This window comes from Drosophila obscura, unplaced genomic scaffold (assembly GCF_018151105.1).
Source record: "Drosophila obscura isolate BZ-5 IFL unplaced genomic scaffold, ASM1815110v1 contig_186, whole genome shotgun sequence".
Lineage (NCBI taxonomy): Eukaryota > Metazoa > Arthropoda > Insecta > Diptera > Drosophilidae > Drosophila > Drosophila obscura.
This window is the reverse complement of record NW_024542774.1, coordinates 5,198,346-5,212,543: the sequence shown is the minus strand read 5'-3', so window position 1 is coordinate 5,212,543 and position 14,198 is coordinate 5,198,346. Positions and strand designations below refer to the sequence as shown.

General features: G+C 51.7%; 2 protein-coding genes across 9 annotated transcripts in view; one reads left to right on the top strand and one right to left on the bottom strand.

Moving 5' to 3' along the window:
* The window catches only part of LOC111079417 (odorant receptor 56a), a 78,645-nt gene that overhangs the window by 12,538 nt on the left and 51,909 nt on the right, over positions 1–14,198 (top strand). The window lies entirely within an intron of this gene.
* Positions 1,575–7,750, bottom strand: LOC111080058 (toll-like receptor 7). The gene has a single exon (XM_041592765.1). The coding sequence runs from the start codon at positions 7,239–7,241 to the stop codon at positions 2,685–2,687; it is 4,557 nt and encodes a 1,518-aa protein (XP_041448699.1). The 5' UTR covers positions 7,242–7,750; the 3' UTR covers positions 1,575–2,684.

The following is a 14,198-nucleotide window of genomic DNA, read 5'->3' as shown; positions in this document are numbered from 1 at the left end:
GTAGCACTTGGCACTTGAGCTCCGCTTGGCATAAATATCTAAATGCCAAAACCATCATGGAAATCCACTCCGACTAGGTAGATGTGGAGAGTGTGTTTCTGTTACCCTTCAATTGGATACAGCGACGTGCCGCTGCCATCATTTAACCAGAGACAAACACGACAGACGCACAGCCACCATTATGGAGTGGAGGCGCTATAGACAGCCGGAATGGATGGATGGATTCACTGACTGTGGGGGGGGTTGCCTCTGCAACGCGATGCGCATTTGTATTTTGGTTTATATACACACACAAACAGACACACGAGAGTGCTCTCAGGCATGTATCTCTATGTGTGCAAGCTGTATAGAAAAACAAAAAATGATTTATCACTCTGTCGGCTTGTATCTGAGCTACGTTTGCTCGGTTGACTTTGACAGGCCGCCGACCGACGACCGACGACCAACAACCGTCGACCGCCGTCTCTCCTGGCTCCCCCGGACAATGCGTGAGGATTACAAAACAGCAACTCATGTGCATGATGAATTAAATTAGCAAAGAGCCAGAGCCTGAAAATAGAGAACCGAACCCCATTCCATAGCACCACATAACATGGCCCAATAGTCCAATAAGTACGATAGCAAAAGTCAAGAGTTGTTTTGTTTTAAAAAGGTTGTTCATTTCATTTGCATTGTTCGCTGGCGAAACGGAAAAATATCTTTGTTTTGTTGTTGTTGGTAATCGTACATAGATTTAGACATATGTATACATATATATATATATAGTATATAAATAGTTATTATTCACAAAATTGAATTATCCAAAGGTTATACATTATCATAGAGCGCGCCATCATTCATCGTCGTCTTAGAGAACTAAACCTATAACTTAATGCGGTATATATTACAAAATGATAAAAATAAATAACAGTTTTGGGCTTTCTTCATACTGGTACAAGTGTTTTGTGTCCTTAAATCGATCGGTTCCGTTCCACATGTGCATATGTACGTATGTAAGTACTCCTAAGGACTGGCGATAGTTTTCAACTGATTTATTTTGCTTAACTAATGACGAGTCGGCGAGTTTTGCAATCGGAAATAAATGCACATATATGTGTATGTATATACTTTTTAGGCAGCTGTTAAACATTTACTCGGATAATATATAGATAGACACATACATATATGTATATATCGTATGTGTATATGGTATATATGTATATGTATATAGAGAGCGAACCTCATGCAGTTCGCTAATATCAGTTTTACTTTACACAGTCACGCACATTTATATATATTCACTGAATAATACATACTGGGTATATACTATATATGTATATCTGCACATACATACATCATATGTATGTGATGCATCTCTCTATGTATGTATGTATGTATTTATGTTATGTATGTATTTAGGTTTGCTAGTCATTAGCTATGCATATTGTGTATACGCCATGGAGCATGGAGCATTCTCATCTCATCTCATCTCATACTAGTATGCAAAAGTTTCATTACAATTATCGTTAGTTTGGTAAGCGTAGTGTTTAAAATGAGCTTGTGTGTCTGTGTGTCTGTCTGTCTGCCTGTCTGCCTGTTGGTACATATTTTGTAGTTAACCACTCGAGATTCATGAGTCCGACTCCTTTCGGTTTGCTAGCTAAGTAATTATGAATGCTTTATACACATGCAACCACACCGATTCCATCTACCGATCTGATCTCTGACCCTCTCTGAGCCTTCCTGCATGGAGCAGGCTCCTCCTGCTGTGCATTATTCGTACGTACGATATACAATATGTAACTGACTGTGCACTCAAATGTGGTTACTGAATTATTGCTATATGGTTACGGTTACGGTTACGGTTACATATCTGCAAAATGCATCGAGCCTGTATTTATGTATGTATATCTATCGGTATTTAAATAACTATGAATGCTGTTTATGGTAGTGGAGATATATTTACAAAATGGATACGCAAGATACTACCTACTCGTACTGCGAGAGCAGAGAGCCAGGCCACTTTTCGGAACAATCAATTTACGTCTAAAGCCTTCAAAGGGGATCTGCAAAGTTCAGCCAAGAGCATGAATCTCTGTGCCTCGGCTGCCAAATAGTTCGGTCCAACTGATTAAAACCATATTAAAAAGTTATCCGAAATTCTCCAGAGCCATTCGCAGCGCTAAGCAAATGAAAGCCCGGGCAGCAGTGTGCGGCATGTGTGTGTGTGTGAGGGGAAAACTTCCTTTTGCTGTGGCAAACTTTGGAAACTTTGAAATGGCATTGTGCTAACATAGTTTCACCCCCTCACACACTCACACTCACACTCACAATCACCCTCCCTGCTTGGCTCTGCTTTGCTTCTAAATGCATCTGTATCTTGGTAGCTGTATCTTGGTAGCTGTATCTTGTGGCTGTATCGTGTGGCTGTATCTTGTTGCTGTATCTGTGCGCATTGTGTGCCTGTGTCTACGAGTACTCGTCTGTTTGTTTAGTGCATCTAAAATGACTTTACACTGGATAAACAAAATATTTGTAGGCGCTTCCTGCTGCTTGCTTTTTTTTGGGGCGGGGGGATGGGGGTTTTTCGGTATGTGGATGGGTCTCTAACATTAAAATCTCTGGATAGTTTCTACTCCTCCTCCTGCTACTCCTCCTCCGGCTACTCCTCAGTGCTCATGCTCCCCTCGTTCTAATCTCTTAGCTTAACTCGCACATATTTTAGTAATTAAAATTATGCACAGGAACCAGTCCCTAAAGAAATCACTGTCACTCTCCCAGAATGCCACATTCTGTGTCCTCTTACTCCCCATCTGCATCTGCATCTCCTCCACCTCCTGCTGCTGCTGCTGCTGCTGCTGGTGCTGGTGCTGCTCCTCTCTAGACGAGATACGCCTGGACATGTGGACCTTGCTGCTGGCCAGATCCGACTGCCTGCTGCTGCTGCTGCTGCTGTTGGGGAGAGGCCTTGCCACTGGGGCCCATGGTGGCCACATGACCCACTGAGGTGGGGCCAGACTGCAAGGCATGCTGCTGTGCTGCTGCTGTTGCTGCTGCTTGGGGCGCCAGGTCTGGGCCCTGGGGGTACCCTCCAACGAGACACCGGGCCCAGCGGGCATCATCAGCATGTGCTGCTCGTTGTCCAGCGTCGAGTAGTCCGAGTCGATGCTGGAGTAGATGTGCTCCGAGGGCGGCCGCATGCCGTGATGCTGATAGTACTGGGCGTGCAAGTGGTGGCCGTGCGGGGCGGCGGCCGCCCCAGAGCCAGAGACGCCTCCGTGGTGATCTCCGCGTCGCTGGGGCCTCGGACTGGGGGTGGCAGTGGTGGCCGTGGAATAGTTCTGCTCGGCTGAAGCTGTAGCTGTGGCGGTGGCGGTGGCGGTGGTGGGGGCACTGGGGACGCCTCCCTCAGCCGGGCCGCAGTAGGCGGGCGGCGGTGCCTGGCGATACAGCAGACCTGGGCTGGCTGGCTGCTTGACCCGCTCGTGGTTGTGGTCCAGCGTGTAGTTGTTGCCGCGATAGGTGGGGTAGTCGACGGGCAGGGCGTAGCGCAGCTTCTCCCAGAAGTGGCGGTCCGAGCGCCGGATGCGGTGCACGGCCGAGGTCTTCAGGTAGGGCAGCAGCTCGATGTCGCTCTCCGCCTCGAAGGCCACCTCCGGCTCCTCAATGATCACCAGCTTCTGTGGCCGTCCCCGGAGGGCGTCGTGCACCGAGCGGCGCAGCTCGCAGCGCGACCACTCCGTCTGCAGGAAGTTGCGGGTCAGCAGGATCACCACACGGCGGGAGACACGCGTCGCCTCCAGCAGCTGGTAGTGGGTGGCATCGTGGGCGAGGTCGCGGTGCTGCAGGCAGACACGCAGCGGCGGACGACCCGTCTCCAGCTCGGAGGCCAGATGCTGGCACACGAACTCCGAGTCCTTGGCCGAGTGCAGCAGCACGGCGTCGTAGAGCTTCTCGGACTCCTCGCAGCGTGGCCCGAACACACGGACGCCGTAGTGGGCGAACAGCCAGATGCGCAGCGACTCCCGGAAGATGAACACGATGATGATGACGACCAGCAGAAAGACCAGGGCCAGGGCGGCGGCCAGGAGCGGAATGTACGACTCGGGTATGCCGTGCTGCAGCATCGATCCGCCCGAGTAGTAGTCCGTGCAGGCGGCGCCCGTCGAATTGAAGTCCAGCTCCCGCTTCTGCAGGGCACCCTCGGCGGAGCTGCTGTCGTAGGCGGCAGCGTCGTAGCCAGGCGTGTTGGGCGTCGCCATGCAGTAAATGTCCTGCGCGTCCTGCACAATCAGCGCGTTCTCCGCCACGTAGGAGGTGAGGGCCTGGAGGAACTGGCAGCGACAGGTCCACTGGTTGCGTCCCAGGGCTATGGACCGCAGGCGCCTGCCAAAGTGGGTGGCGTGCAGCTGCCAGACGGGCAGGGTGACCAGCCGGTTGCCATCGATGCGCAGCAGCTCCAGCGAGACCAGCGGCGACAGGGTGGCGTTCTCAATGGTGGCCAGCAGGTTGTTCTGCAGGTAGAGCTCCCGCAGCGAGGACAGCTGCTCGAACTCGTAGCCGTGCAGCGTCTGCAGCCGGTTGTCCGCCAGCTGGAGGATCTGCAACGAGGTCAGGCTGGCGAAGGTGCGGTTCTGGATGGCCGCCACCTGGCTGCCGTTCACGTACAGCGCCTTGAGGTTCTTCCTACCGATGAAGGCGTGATTCTTGAGCACCGGGAAGTTGTTGCCGTCCAGGTAGACGATGCTCGAGTCCATGGGGACGCGACGCGGCAGCTCCATGGTCTGCTGGCCCCCGCAATCGACCACGTTGGTGGACCAGATCTGGTCGTGGTAGCAGGTGCAGTTGTGGGGGCAGGTCATCTCGCAGTCGCACGCGTCAAAGTCGCAGCAGTGGCACAGCGCGAAGCAGTGCGACTCGTAGCGGCAGAGGAAGTCCTGCGGCCGCAGGGCACTCAGCGGACGCACGGCAGCGCCGCGTGCATGCGGCATCACGCACTCGATGTTGGGCATGTCCATCACGCGCGGATGCTGCCGGGTGGTCAGGTTGTTGATCCGCTGCAGCCAGTCCATGGTGCAGTCGCACTGGAAGGGATTGCCGCCCAGATAGAACTCGGGCAGGGCCTTGGGCGCCACCACGGGCGCCACGCGCAGCTGCTGCAGCTGCAGCTTGCTCAGCTGATTCGCGTAGAGGTCGACGCGGGCCAGATTGGCCTTGTCGACGAAGGCGTTGGGCTGCACATTGCCGATCAGGTTGTTGTTGATGAACAGCAGCTCGATGGTGTTCGGTATGGACATGGGGCCGATCTCCGTGATGCGGTTGTGCGAGGCGTCCAGCGTCTTCACCCGGATCTCCTCCTGCAGCTTGTAGTAGTTGCCCAGCGCCTCGATGTAGTTGCCGTGGATGTCCAGCCACTTGAGGTTGGACGGAATGAACGCGTAGTCGAACCACACCAGATGGTTCTCGGACAGATTCAGCCAGAGCAGCGAGACCAGCGTGGCGAACACCCCGTTGATGTCCGACAGGAAGTTCCTGTCCAGCCGGATGGCCTCCAGCTCAAAGTTCTTGTCGAAGGAGCCCCGCTCGATGCTCTGGATGCGGTTCTTGGCCAGATTGAGCACGCTCAGCCGTGGCAGGTCCTGGAACATGCCCACCGTAATGTTGCCGATCTGGTTGTCGATCAGTCGCAGTCCCGTCAGCTGGTGCAGGTTCTTGAAGCTCTGGTTGTCGAATGTCCTGATCTGGTTCTCGCCCAGGTCGAGGGTGCGCAGCATGGCCAGGTCCTGGAGGGCGCGCGGCACCTCGTTCAGCTGATTGGAGCTGAGGTCCAGCTCCTTCAGGTCGGAGCAGTTCTTGAACACGGCCTGCTCCACCACGCTGATCAGGTTGTTGTTCAGGGTGAGCTTCGAGAGCACGTACAGCCCATTGAAGAGCTTGTCGTCCAGCGTGTGGAGGCGGTTCTCGGCCAGGTTCAACGTGTGCAGGTTGTAGAGCGGCAGGAAGGCGTTGTCCTCGATGTGGCCGATGGAGTTGTTGCGCAGATTCAGAATCTGCAGGAAGTACAGCTCCTTGAAGGTGCGATAGTCGATCCGGGTGAGGGCGTTGTGCGCCAGGTTGAGCACTATGAGGCGTATCAGGCCGGCAAAGGTCGTGTTGTCCACGTGATTGGAGGTCAGCTGGTTGCCGGACAGGTCCACCACCAGCAGCTGCTCCAGCCGATGGAACAGCCCCTTGGGCAGCTCGTACAGCTCGTTGTGCTGCAGATGGATCTCGCGCAGCTCCTTGGAGCCGGCGAACAGGCCCTCGGGCAGCGTCTCCAGGTGGTTGTTGCTCAGGTTGACGATACGCAGCGAGGCGAGTCCCGCCAGCGCCTCCCCCGACAGCTCCGATATGTTGTTGTGCTGCAGGTTGAGGTGCTGCAGGCGACGCAGCCGGGAGATGCCCCAGCTCTCGGTGACGGAGCGCAGCTCGTTGTGGCTGGCGTCCAGCAGCTGCAACTCGCTGCCCCCGCTGCAGTTCATGTCCGCGAATCCCAGCTGCTCGGCGGTGCGGATCCGGTTGCGGGTCAGATTCAGCGACTGCAGGTTGCCCACGGGGCAGAGGAAGCCCGCGGGCAGGGCCCTCAGGTTGTTGTCACTCATGTCCAGCTCCGTGAGCTGCTTCAGGCCGTTCAGCGAGTCCGGATAGAGCTCCAGCGTCCTGGCCGGACCCCATTCGGCGTTGTGGCTGCTCAGACGCAGCGTCTTGAGCGTGCCCAGGCCCTCGAAGGCGTTGTTGGGCAGCTGCAGCAGCTTGCATGCCTCCAGGCGCAGCGTCTCCAGCGTCTGCAGGCGGGCGAACACCGCCACCGGCAGCGTGGACTCGAAGAGGTAGACGTCGCTGCACTGGATCGTCAGCTGGCTGCTGCCATCGGCTCCCTGCAGATCCAGTCCCGGCTGGCGCTCGATCAGACGCAGGGCGCAGTGCACGGAGCTGGTGCCGTTGTATGTCCACGAGCACTGGTTGCTCGGCCCGCTGTGGGGGGGCGCGGCTGGCGAGGATTCGGCGGCGGTTGCGGCTGGCACGGCGGCCGACAGCAGCGATGAGTAGTCGCCCGATAGCGAGACGGATGCGGAGCCAGCGCCTCCGCCCAGCATCGCGCTGGCAGAGCTGTCGCCGCTCTCCTTGGGCACCAGGGCTGCCAGGCAGCTGCAGCTCCGATCGGAGGCTCCACCCAGCAGCAGCAGCACGCTCACCAGGAGCAGCAGCGTCGGGAATTCCATTCCGGCTCTCTGCTCTTCTGGTTATTTCTTGGGGGCACAGGGAACCAGAACCTCTCAGATGTTCTAGCGATTAGTTTGCGATTCTCTGGTTCTCACACGCGAATTGACATTTTAGTTGGGGGGGGGTTTTGGGTTTTGGTTTGTGGGTTTTCTCTGGTTTTTCTCTACTGGTTTTTCACTGGTTGTTTTGTTTCACTAATCGCACATTTCTCTGGCACACATGTATGTATATTTTTTGGGTATTTCTATTCGTTTTGGTTTTCGTATTCCTATTAAATTATTCAATCTCACTGGCACTGCTCTTAAATGCTGTTTCTCATTTTTGGGTAATTTTTTCGAATTAAATTGAATTGAATTTTGGGCGTTTGGGCGTTTGGCCACACCAAGCCACACCACGGTGTCCGTACGTTTCGTTGACGACGCGCGGCAGCAACCGCGCAGTTCAAAAGTTCAGAAGCGCGTGTAACGACCTTGCCTCGGCGAGAATTCGGACATGAATGAACGTGTTCATTTCTAGCGTAGACTTTTTTACACTTGAAGCATTGGCCGAAACATTGATAGAAGCAAAAGAGCGACAGAGCGATGGAGAGCCGAGAGCCGAGAGCAAACGAAAAGAGTCCAACGCATCCGAGAGAGGGGGAGAGACTCACTTTCCGGTTTCAAGCGAGTGCAAGTTGGTACGAAAAACGAGTGGATTTCGCCCGATGTTGGGACGCATGTGCTCGTGCTCGTGTTCGTGTTCGGGGTTGCTTCGGCTCTGCATTTCACTCACTCTCTCTCACGCTCTCTCGCGCTGTTTGTAGTTATATTTGTAGCCGCCGCGGTGCCAACTGGCGCCAGTGTGCCGCCAGGAGAGAGCGATTGAGTGCAAAGAGTTTGAGAAATGTGAGTGGAAATTCTGTTTGATTTTTCATGAAAAATGTAAACATTTACCAAACGCAAATGGAAATTCCGAATTTTTAATCACAAAATAAACCAGATTTATATCAGTAAATAATTGTTGGATAAACAAATAATAAAATATTAAAAGAGTTTCAATTAGTAATGGAACTTCAGTGGATGAAAGTGCATTTTCAATGTTCATTTTTGTTTAAACAAAATCAGGAAAATCGCCAGATATCATTACTTGATGAAATGTATAAATGTGGGAGAGAATATTTATTTTATTACTCTATTAAATGTAAATTAAATTAAATTAATTTCAACTCCCAAGTTATTTTAAAATACACTAAAAACCTATCGACATGGCCCATAGACGAGCAAACACCCAGTTTTGTACTCCCTCTCTTCTTTTTCTCTTTTCTCTGGCACTCTCTGTGTCTCTCTCTCTCTCACCATCCATTTCCACCCATCCATCCATCCATTTGGGTCTGTTATTGTTACTATTAACTCACACACGCGCCGCCATCAGCCATCAGCAGCAGCAGCATCAGCAAACGCCGCTTGCATATCCGTCAGATACTTTCCCATCTCGCTGCATCTTCTAATTGCCGCAGCTGCAGCTGGCACTGGCACTGGAACTGGAGATACTCGTATAGAGCCGCCTGCCATGCGATTTTGTCAACGCCAAAAGATGTTTAACACACTGCCACAGGCTTCTACTCCTAATCCCACTCCGACTCACCCTCGGCAGATACGCAGAACGCACTCGAAGATACATTTTGAATGCAGTTGAAAGTGCACGAGTGCTGGCGCTATTTTTAGTGTGCGATTGTTTAGACAAGCCCAGAGGCAGGCCGTGACTGCAGTTTGCTGTTTAGACGATACGGATACTTGGGATAGCCCCGCTGCGTCTCGTTGTGTGGGGCAGGGGCAGGGGCAGGGCCAAGGCCGCCTGCAGAACTCGTCGTGTGTCGAGTGTCGAATGAATCACTTGCCACCTTCTGAGTTTTCTACGCCAAATGTAATATTTATAAATGTTTCCCTGTGTCCGGCCTGCGCTCCTCCGCTCCTACTGCCATAAAACATTCCACTGTGTGTGCCCCACAAACAAAACTTTTGTTTGTCCATGGAACTTTCTTTAATGCATTTATTATTCATAAGAACTTTTTCATTAGTAGGAGGAGCAGCAGCAGGAGCACACACATGGCCGAAAGACGTTTTTCGGCCCCCCAAGTCTCCAAGTCTGTGTCCTGCTCCTGCTCCTGCTGCTTGCTGGCAACAAATCTTCAAAGGCACACTTAATAGTGTCCAAGGCAGCAGGAGCTCTCATCAGTCCCAGCACCAGCCCCATGTCCAACTCCCATCCATTGTCAGGGAGCTGGGAGAGAGTACACTGGCCCCCGAGCTCTGAGCTCGGAGCTCGTTTCACCGCCGGCACAGAGCCAGCACAGAGCCAGCACAGAGCCAGCACATTGGCATTGTTTCATTTCGGCTGCTGTCGGAGGTGTCGGAAACTTGTTCAACTTGTTTTCACTCTCAGAGTGTGTGTGTGTGTGTGTATCTGTGTGGTAGTGCTAGGAAATAAAAATAGCAGCAGGCAACGCAGATATTCCACCACAGATGAATACACTCGCACGAGGATGTGTGAACGAGCCAGAGTAACCGTAATCGTAATCGTGTGAGTGTTAAGTCACTTCTCTGACTGCTGGAGGACACTTTTGTTTTCAGAATACACACACATGCGGGCAACTATTTTGTTGTGTTTATCAGATAACTTATTTCAACTTTACTTAACTCTCAATGGAATCTTTGTGCACTTTTCCAATATTTGAAATTAAATTTCTACAGTTTAAACAAGAATAAAGAGTAAAGAACATAAATTGCACTCATAGATCTTCAGAAATATCTTTCAATACCTAATTACGAGTATGCCCTCAGCCTCACACAAAACTTCAATTCAGATAAGAAGAAGTCCCAGAATGAGTTGAATGAGCTCAGTCTTATCTGCCCCAATGCCAGGCCGGGGCAGCCCACCAAGAGCGAACTGTACTGTGCGCGTATCTCTCTGGTGGATTAGTGTCTCCATGTCGGGGCAATGTATATTGGTGCATATTGGTGCTTGGTGCTTGGTCGCAGGCCAGAGGTTATCCCTCAGATATCTCTCAATTTCTGGCATCGCTTGGCCCGGAATTGTTCTCTGGGATTGTGCTATATTGTGTTTCAATTTACGACTAAAGTGCACATTTATGGCCGTGCAGGCAGTGCAGGCAGTCCATTCAAATGTGCATTAAATTGTGCGATAAATTGTCGGATGATTGTTATGAGCGGAACCGATGATGTATGCATAAATAATTAGAGAGCAGCCAGAAAATTAGTTGGCAAAGTTTAATTACCAACGTGCCCCCTCTGCCCCGCTGCCCCTCTGCAGCTGCCATTGTCATTGCACAAATTTTTCGATTACAGCCCGTACTTGGAGCTCGGACGAGACAGGGGACGGGACAGGAGACGGGACATGGGATTCGCAAAAGGCAGCCGGAGCCGATTCCCACCCGTGCCAATAGACCATTGTTCAATAGACCATTGCCGGCACCGCTTTTCGTTATCCGTCGGGCCCCATTCACTCAAAGGGGGGGCAATACGTCTGGCATGAGGGATGCCGGAGAGCCCGGAATATGGATGGACCCTCGGAGTGGGAACCAAGGCAAACAAATTGTGCAAATGGCAAATGCTGCAAAAGGCCGGCCACAGAGTCGGCGGCATAAAATATTCCGGTTGGACACAGGACCGACCTCTGACCAAAAATTGAACTAAAAACAAATTTTTAGTGCCAGAGTCAGGAGCAGGAGCAGCAGCAGCAGCAGCTGAAATTGACAGACGGGGCCGCCAGGAATGTATCGGGTGGGGTGTCGGTATTGGGATGGATGCCGATTCCGATTCCGAATCCGAGCAGTTGCCGGACGGACAGTGGAGCCGCTCTGGCCTTTTATTTCACAGGCAACGCGCGATATATGAACCATTTCCGCACCAAAATTGATGGAGTTCGAACAAAGAACAGCTCTTTTGACTACTTTTTGGTCATTCGGGGTCGCGTCTCTGAGCGAAACCTTCTAAACAAACTCGTCCTGATTGATGAAATTGATCAAACTGCATTCAAACTGCATTCAAACTCTGCATATTCAGACCGGACAAAACAAACGTTGGGCAACAAAGTAATCGGATCAATGGTGGACCTATACAGGTCGTTTATTCGGAATTGGAGTGTCCCATGGGTCGCCAGTCATTCGAATTTGCTATTAGAATTTATATCCATAAATAATAAGGATATTTTCTGGCTGAAACATGTTTATTGGGATAAGTGCAGAATCTAGTTTTAGGCTAAAATTAGTCCTAGTCCAAGTGCAAGCTTAGAGGGAGCTCAAGCGAGTTGCATTGGCTTAAGTTTGGAGAAACAACATCAGGATGTGCTCCATCCCCAGTGGCTTGGCTCCCACTGCCACTGCCAGTGCCAGTGCACTTGTTTTTTGTTCTGGTTGCGCTGCTGCACCCATGATACAAGCTGCACAGCTGAGCAGGCAGGCAGGCAGGCAGGCAGCATAATCGCATGCAATTATGCCGCACACAATCACAACAGCCGCCTCGGCCAGAGGATGAGCAGCAGAAGAGCAGAAAGAAGTTGGCCCAAACCCGCCGATCAACTCGGCTGGAAGTGACTGAGGATGTGCATGTGGAGGGGACTGGGACTGGGACTGGGACCTGGGCTGGTGCTGCCAACTAGCTGGCCAGAACAGGTGACTCGGCTGTGGCTGGCGAGGGAGAGCCATGCGGCGGGCGGGGCAAGACTCTGTCCATCCAGGCATACACTCTCGTTCTCCAGTTCTCCAATCGAGGGGCAAACAATGCAGGCCAGTTGCAGTTTTTGCTGCCTCCGTTTTGTTTGTTGCACAATCTTCTCTAACTGTGTTTAGCCACTTGCCTGCCTGCCCTGCCACAGCCACAGCCACTGCCACTGCCACGGACGCTCTTTGGCCAGGCTCTGGCTCTGGCTCTGGTTGCGGCAATGGAAGTAACTCCGTCCTCAGCCATTTTCCTGTTGATTTTTGCCTCGTCCTTGCGTGATTTTTGAGGCGCACACGCTGGCCGAGCAATATTTTGCTGCTTGTGTCCTGGCGTCTCCTGCCCCCTCGAATGAGCGAAATTGGATGCAAGGAAGCGCGCCTCGTGTGCAGTTTTGATCTATTGATTGTTGCGCCCCATGCCTTGTGCTTGGCATTGCCTCTGCCTCTGCCAGGGCCAGTACTAGGACCAGCAGCCAGTAGCCGTAGCAGCCGTAAACAAATATTGCATTTTGCATTTTCCAATTAAACTCAAACAAGCGGCCGGCAATCGAAGGCAGCCCCTAAGTCTCCGGAGAGGCATTGCTCCCATTCCCGGGTGCATCGAGACAGTGTTTCGAAACACCTCTGGAGGAGAAGCATTCTACAATATCTGAGTGTTGGCCAAGCAGAGTAAAGCTGAGCCGGGGATCAGGGGATCAATGCAGATAGCTGGGCCCAAACGCTGTGGGAAAGGCAGTGGCTCAGATCCGAAAACAAATCGAATGCAGCTGCCGGACATTAACGATCGTCATACAGTTAGGCTAGCGAACGACCTGCATTAAATTGTGGTAGTTCGTTTATCGCACTCTGAATGAGTAAGAGCCCCGGACTAAACTCATTCATGGCGTGCGAGGCAGCCGGACGGCAGCCTTCCCGTGAAAGCCCCAAGCACCGTCACTAAGTACGCGTGGAAGCAGTAATTCCGAGAAGGCCTTAGATAGACCACTGAGCACTGAAACTAATAGCAATTACAGCGGGCTAATAAAACCAGCAACTAGATGGAACTGCGAGCTGAGCAGCAACTGAAGCGGTAGCACGGCGCACCTGAATCGCATTTATGGCACTTTAAGAACCCTCCCAAATAATGCCTCCACTGCACTCAAGCAGGGTGGGGGATGGGGAGAGAGGTACAGCTGAAGTGTGTGCCTTCAATTTAGACACGTGCAGGTCTCGAGCTCTGAAGATGGAACTGAGGAACTTCGAATTTTCATTTAGTGGCTGGCTGGCCAGGCAGTCAGGCATTCCCAGGAACTGTTACAAGGCGTCACTAAACTGGTTTACGGTAAACACTCTGCTCTGAGTTCACCACCCCCCACCACTCCCCGCTCCCTGCTGTTGATTCCAGCGTACAATAAATTACTCTACTCAGAATTGTTCACAGAAATTGTTCACAGATAATTGCCAGAGAAATGGAATGCCGTGCACGTAGCTGGCTCGTTAATTCGAAGAACTCAAAAATCATATTGTTTATGCAGTAGAACTCCACTCCCCACTACACAACAGCCCAAAACCGAGACAATTAAAACATGGACATATATATGTATATACATATATATATTTTTTGTGTGTTTTTTTTTCTGTCAGTTCTTTGTGGGACGCCACACGTAACCTTGGCTGCATTTTAATCATCATTGGCTGAGTGTCTTCGTTTCTACGTCTGTCCAGCTCTGCTCAGGTGAGTTCTTTGACGAATTTCAAATAGGCAGCAGCTGCACGTGCTGCTCGGCGAGCCACATCAATCAAAAATAATTTATATGAGAGCAAAGCCAGGGCCAAAGCCAAAGCCAAAGCTTGGCCATCTAAGACATGGTCAAAGCGTCAGGGAACACACGTACTGACTGCAGGTAACACATCCAACTGCACTCTGTGGCTGCACTTTTGTTGGGTTTACTCGGACACTTATTCGTATTCAAAGCTGGTATTGGTATGCATCACAGTTTATAATTTACGAGCTCGATTTGCCCTGGAAAAGTGTCCGCAACTAATTGATTTATGGCTGGAGTGTGGCGGGGCGCGGTGGGGCGGTGGCTATCAGCCATGGCTTCTGGTGAATCTTCAAATGTAATTCGAATACAATTTTTGGAACTGAAAAACGAAATCAAAATCGTTGACCCCTCTCCTACCCTCCCTTGGGGGAAATCTTCTGTGCGTGTGTTGGGGATGTCACGACCACAAAAAGATAGGGGATTTTCAGCGCCTT

Bases quoted from the DNA above. Each gene is read 5' to 3' on its own strand.
- LOC111080058 (XM_041592765.1), bottom strand. From the start codon at position 7,241: ATGGAATTCCCGACGCTGCTGCTCCTGGTGAGCGTGCTGCTGCTGCTG.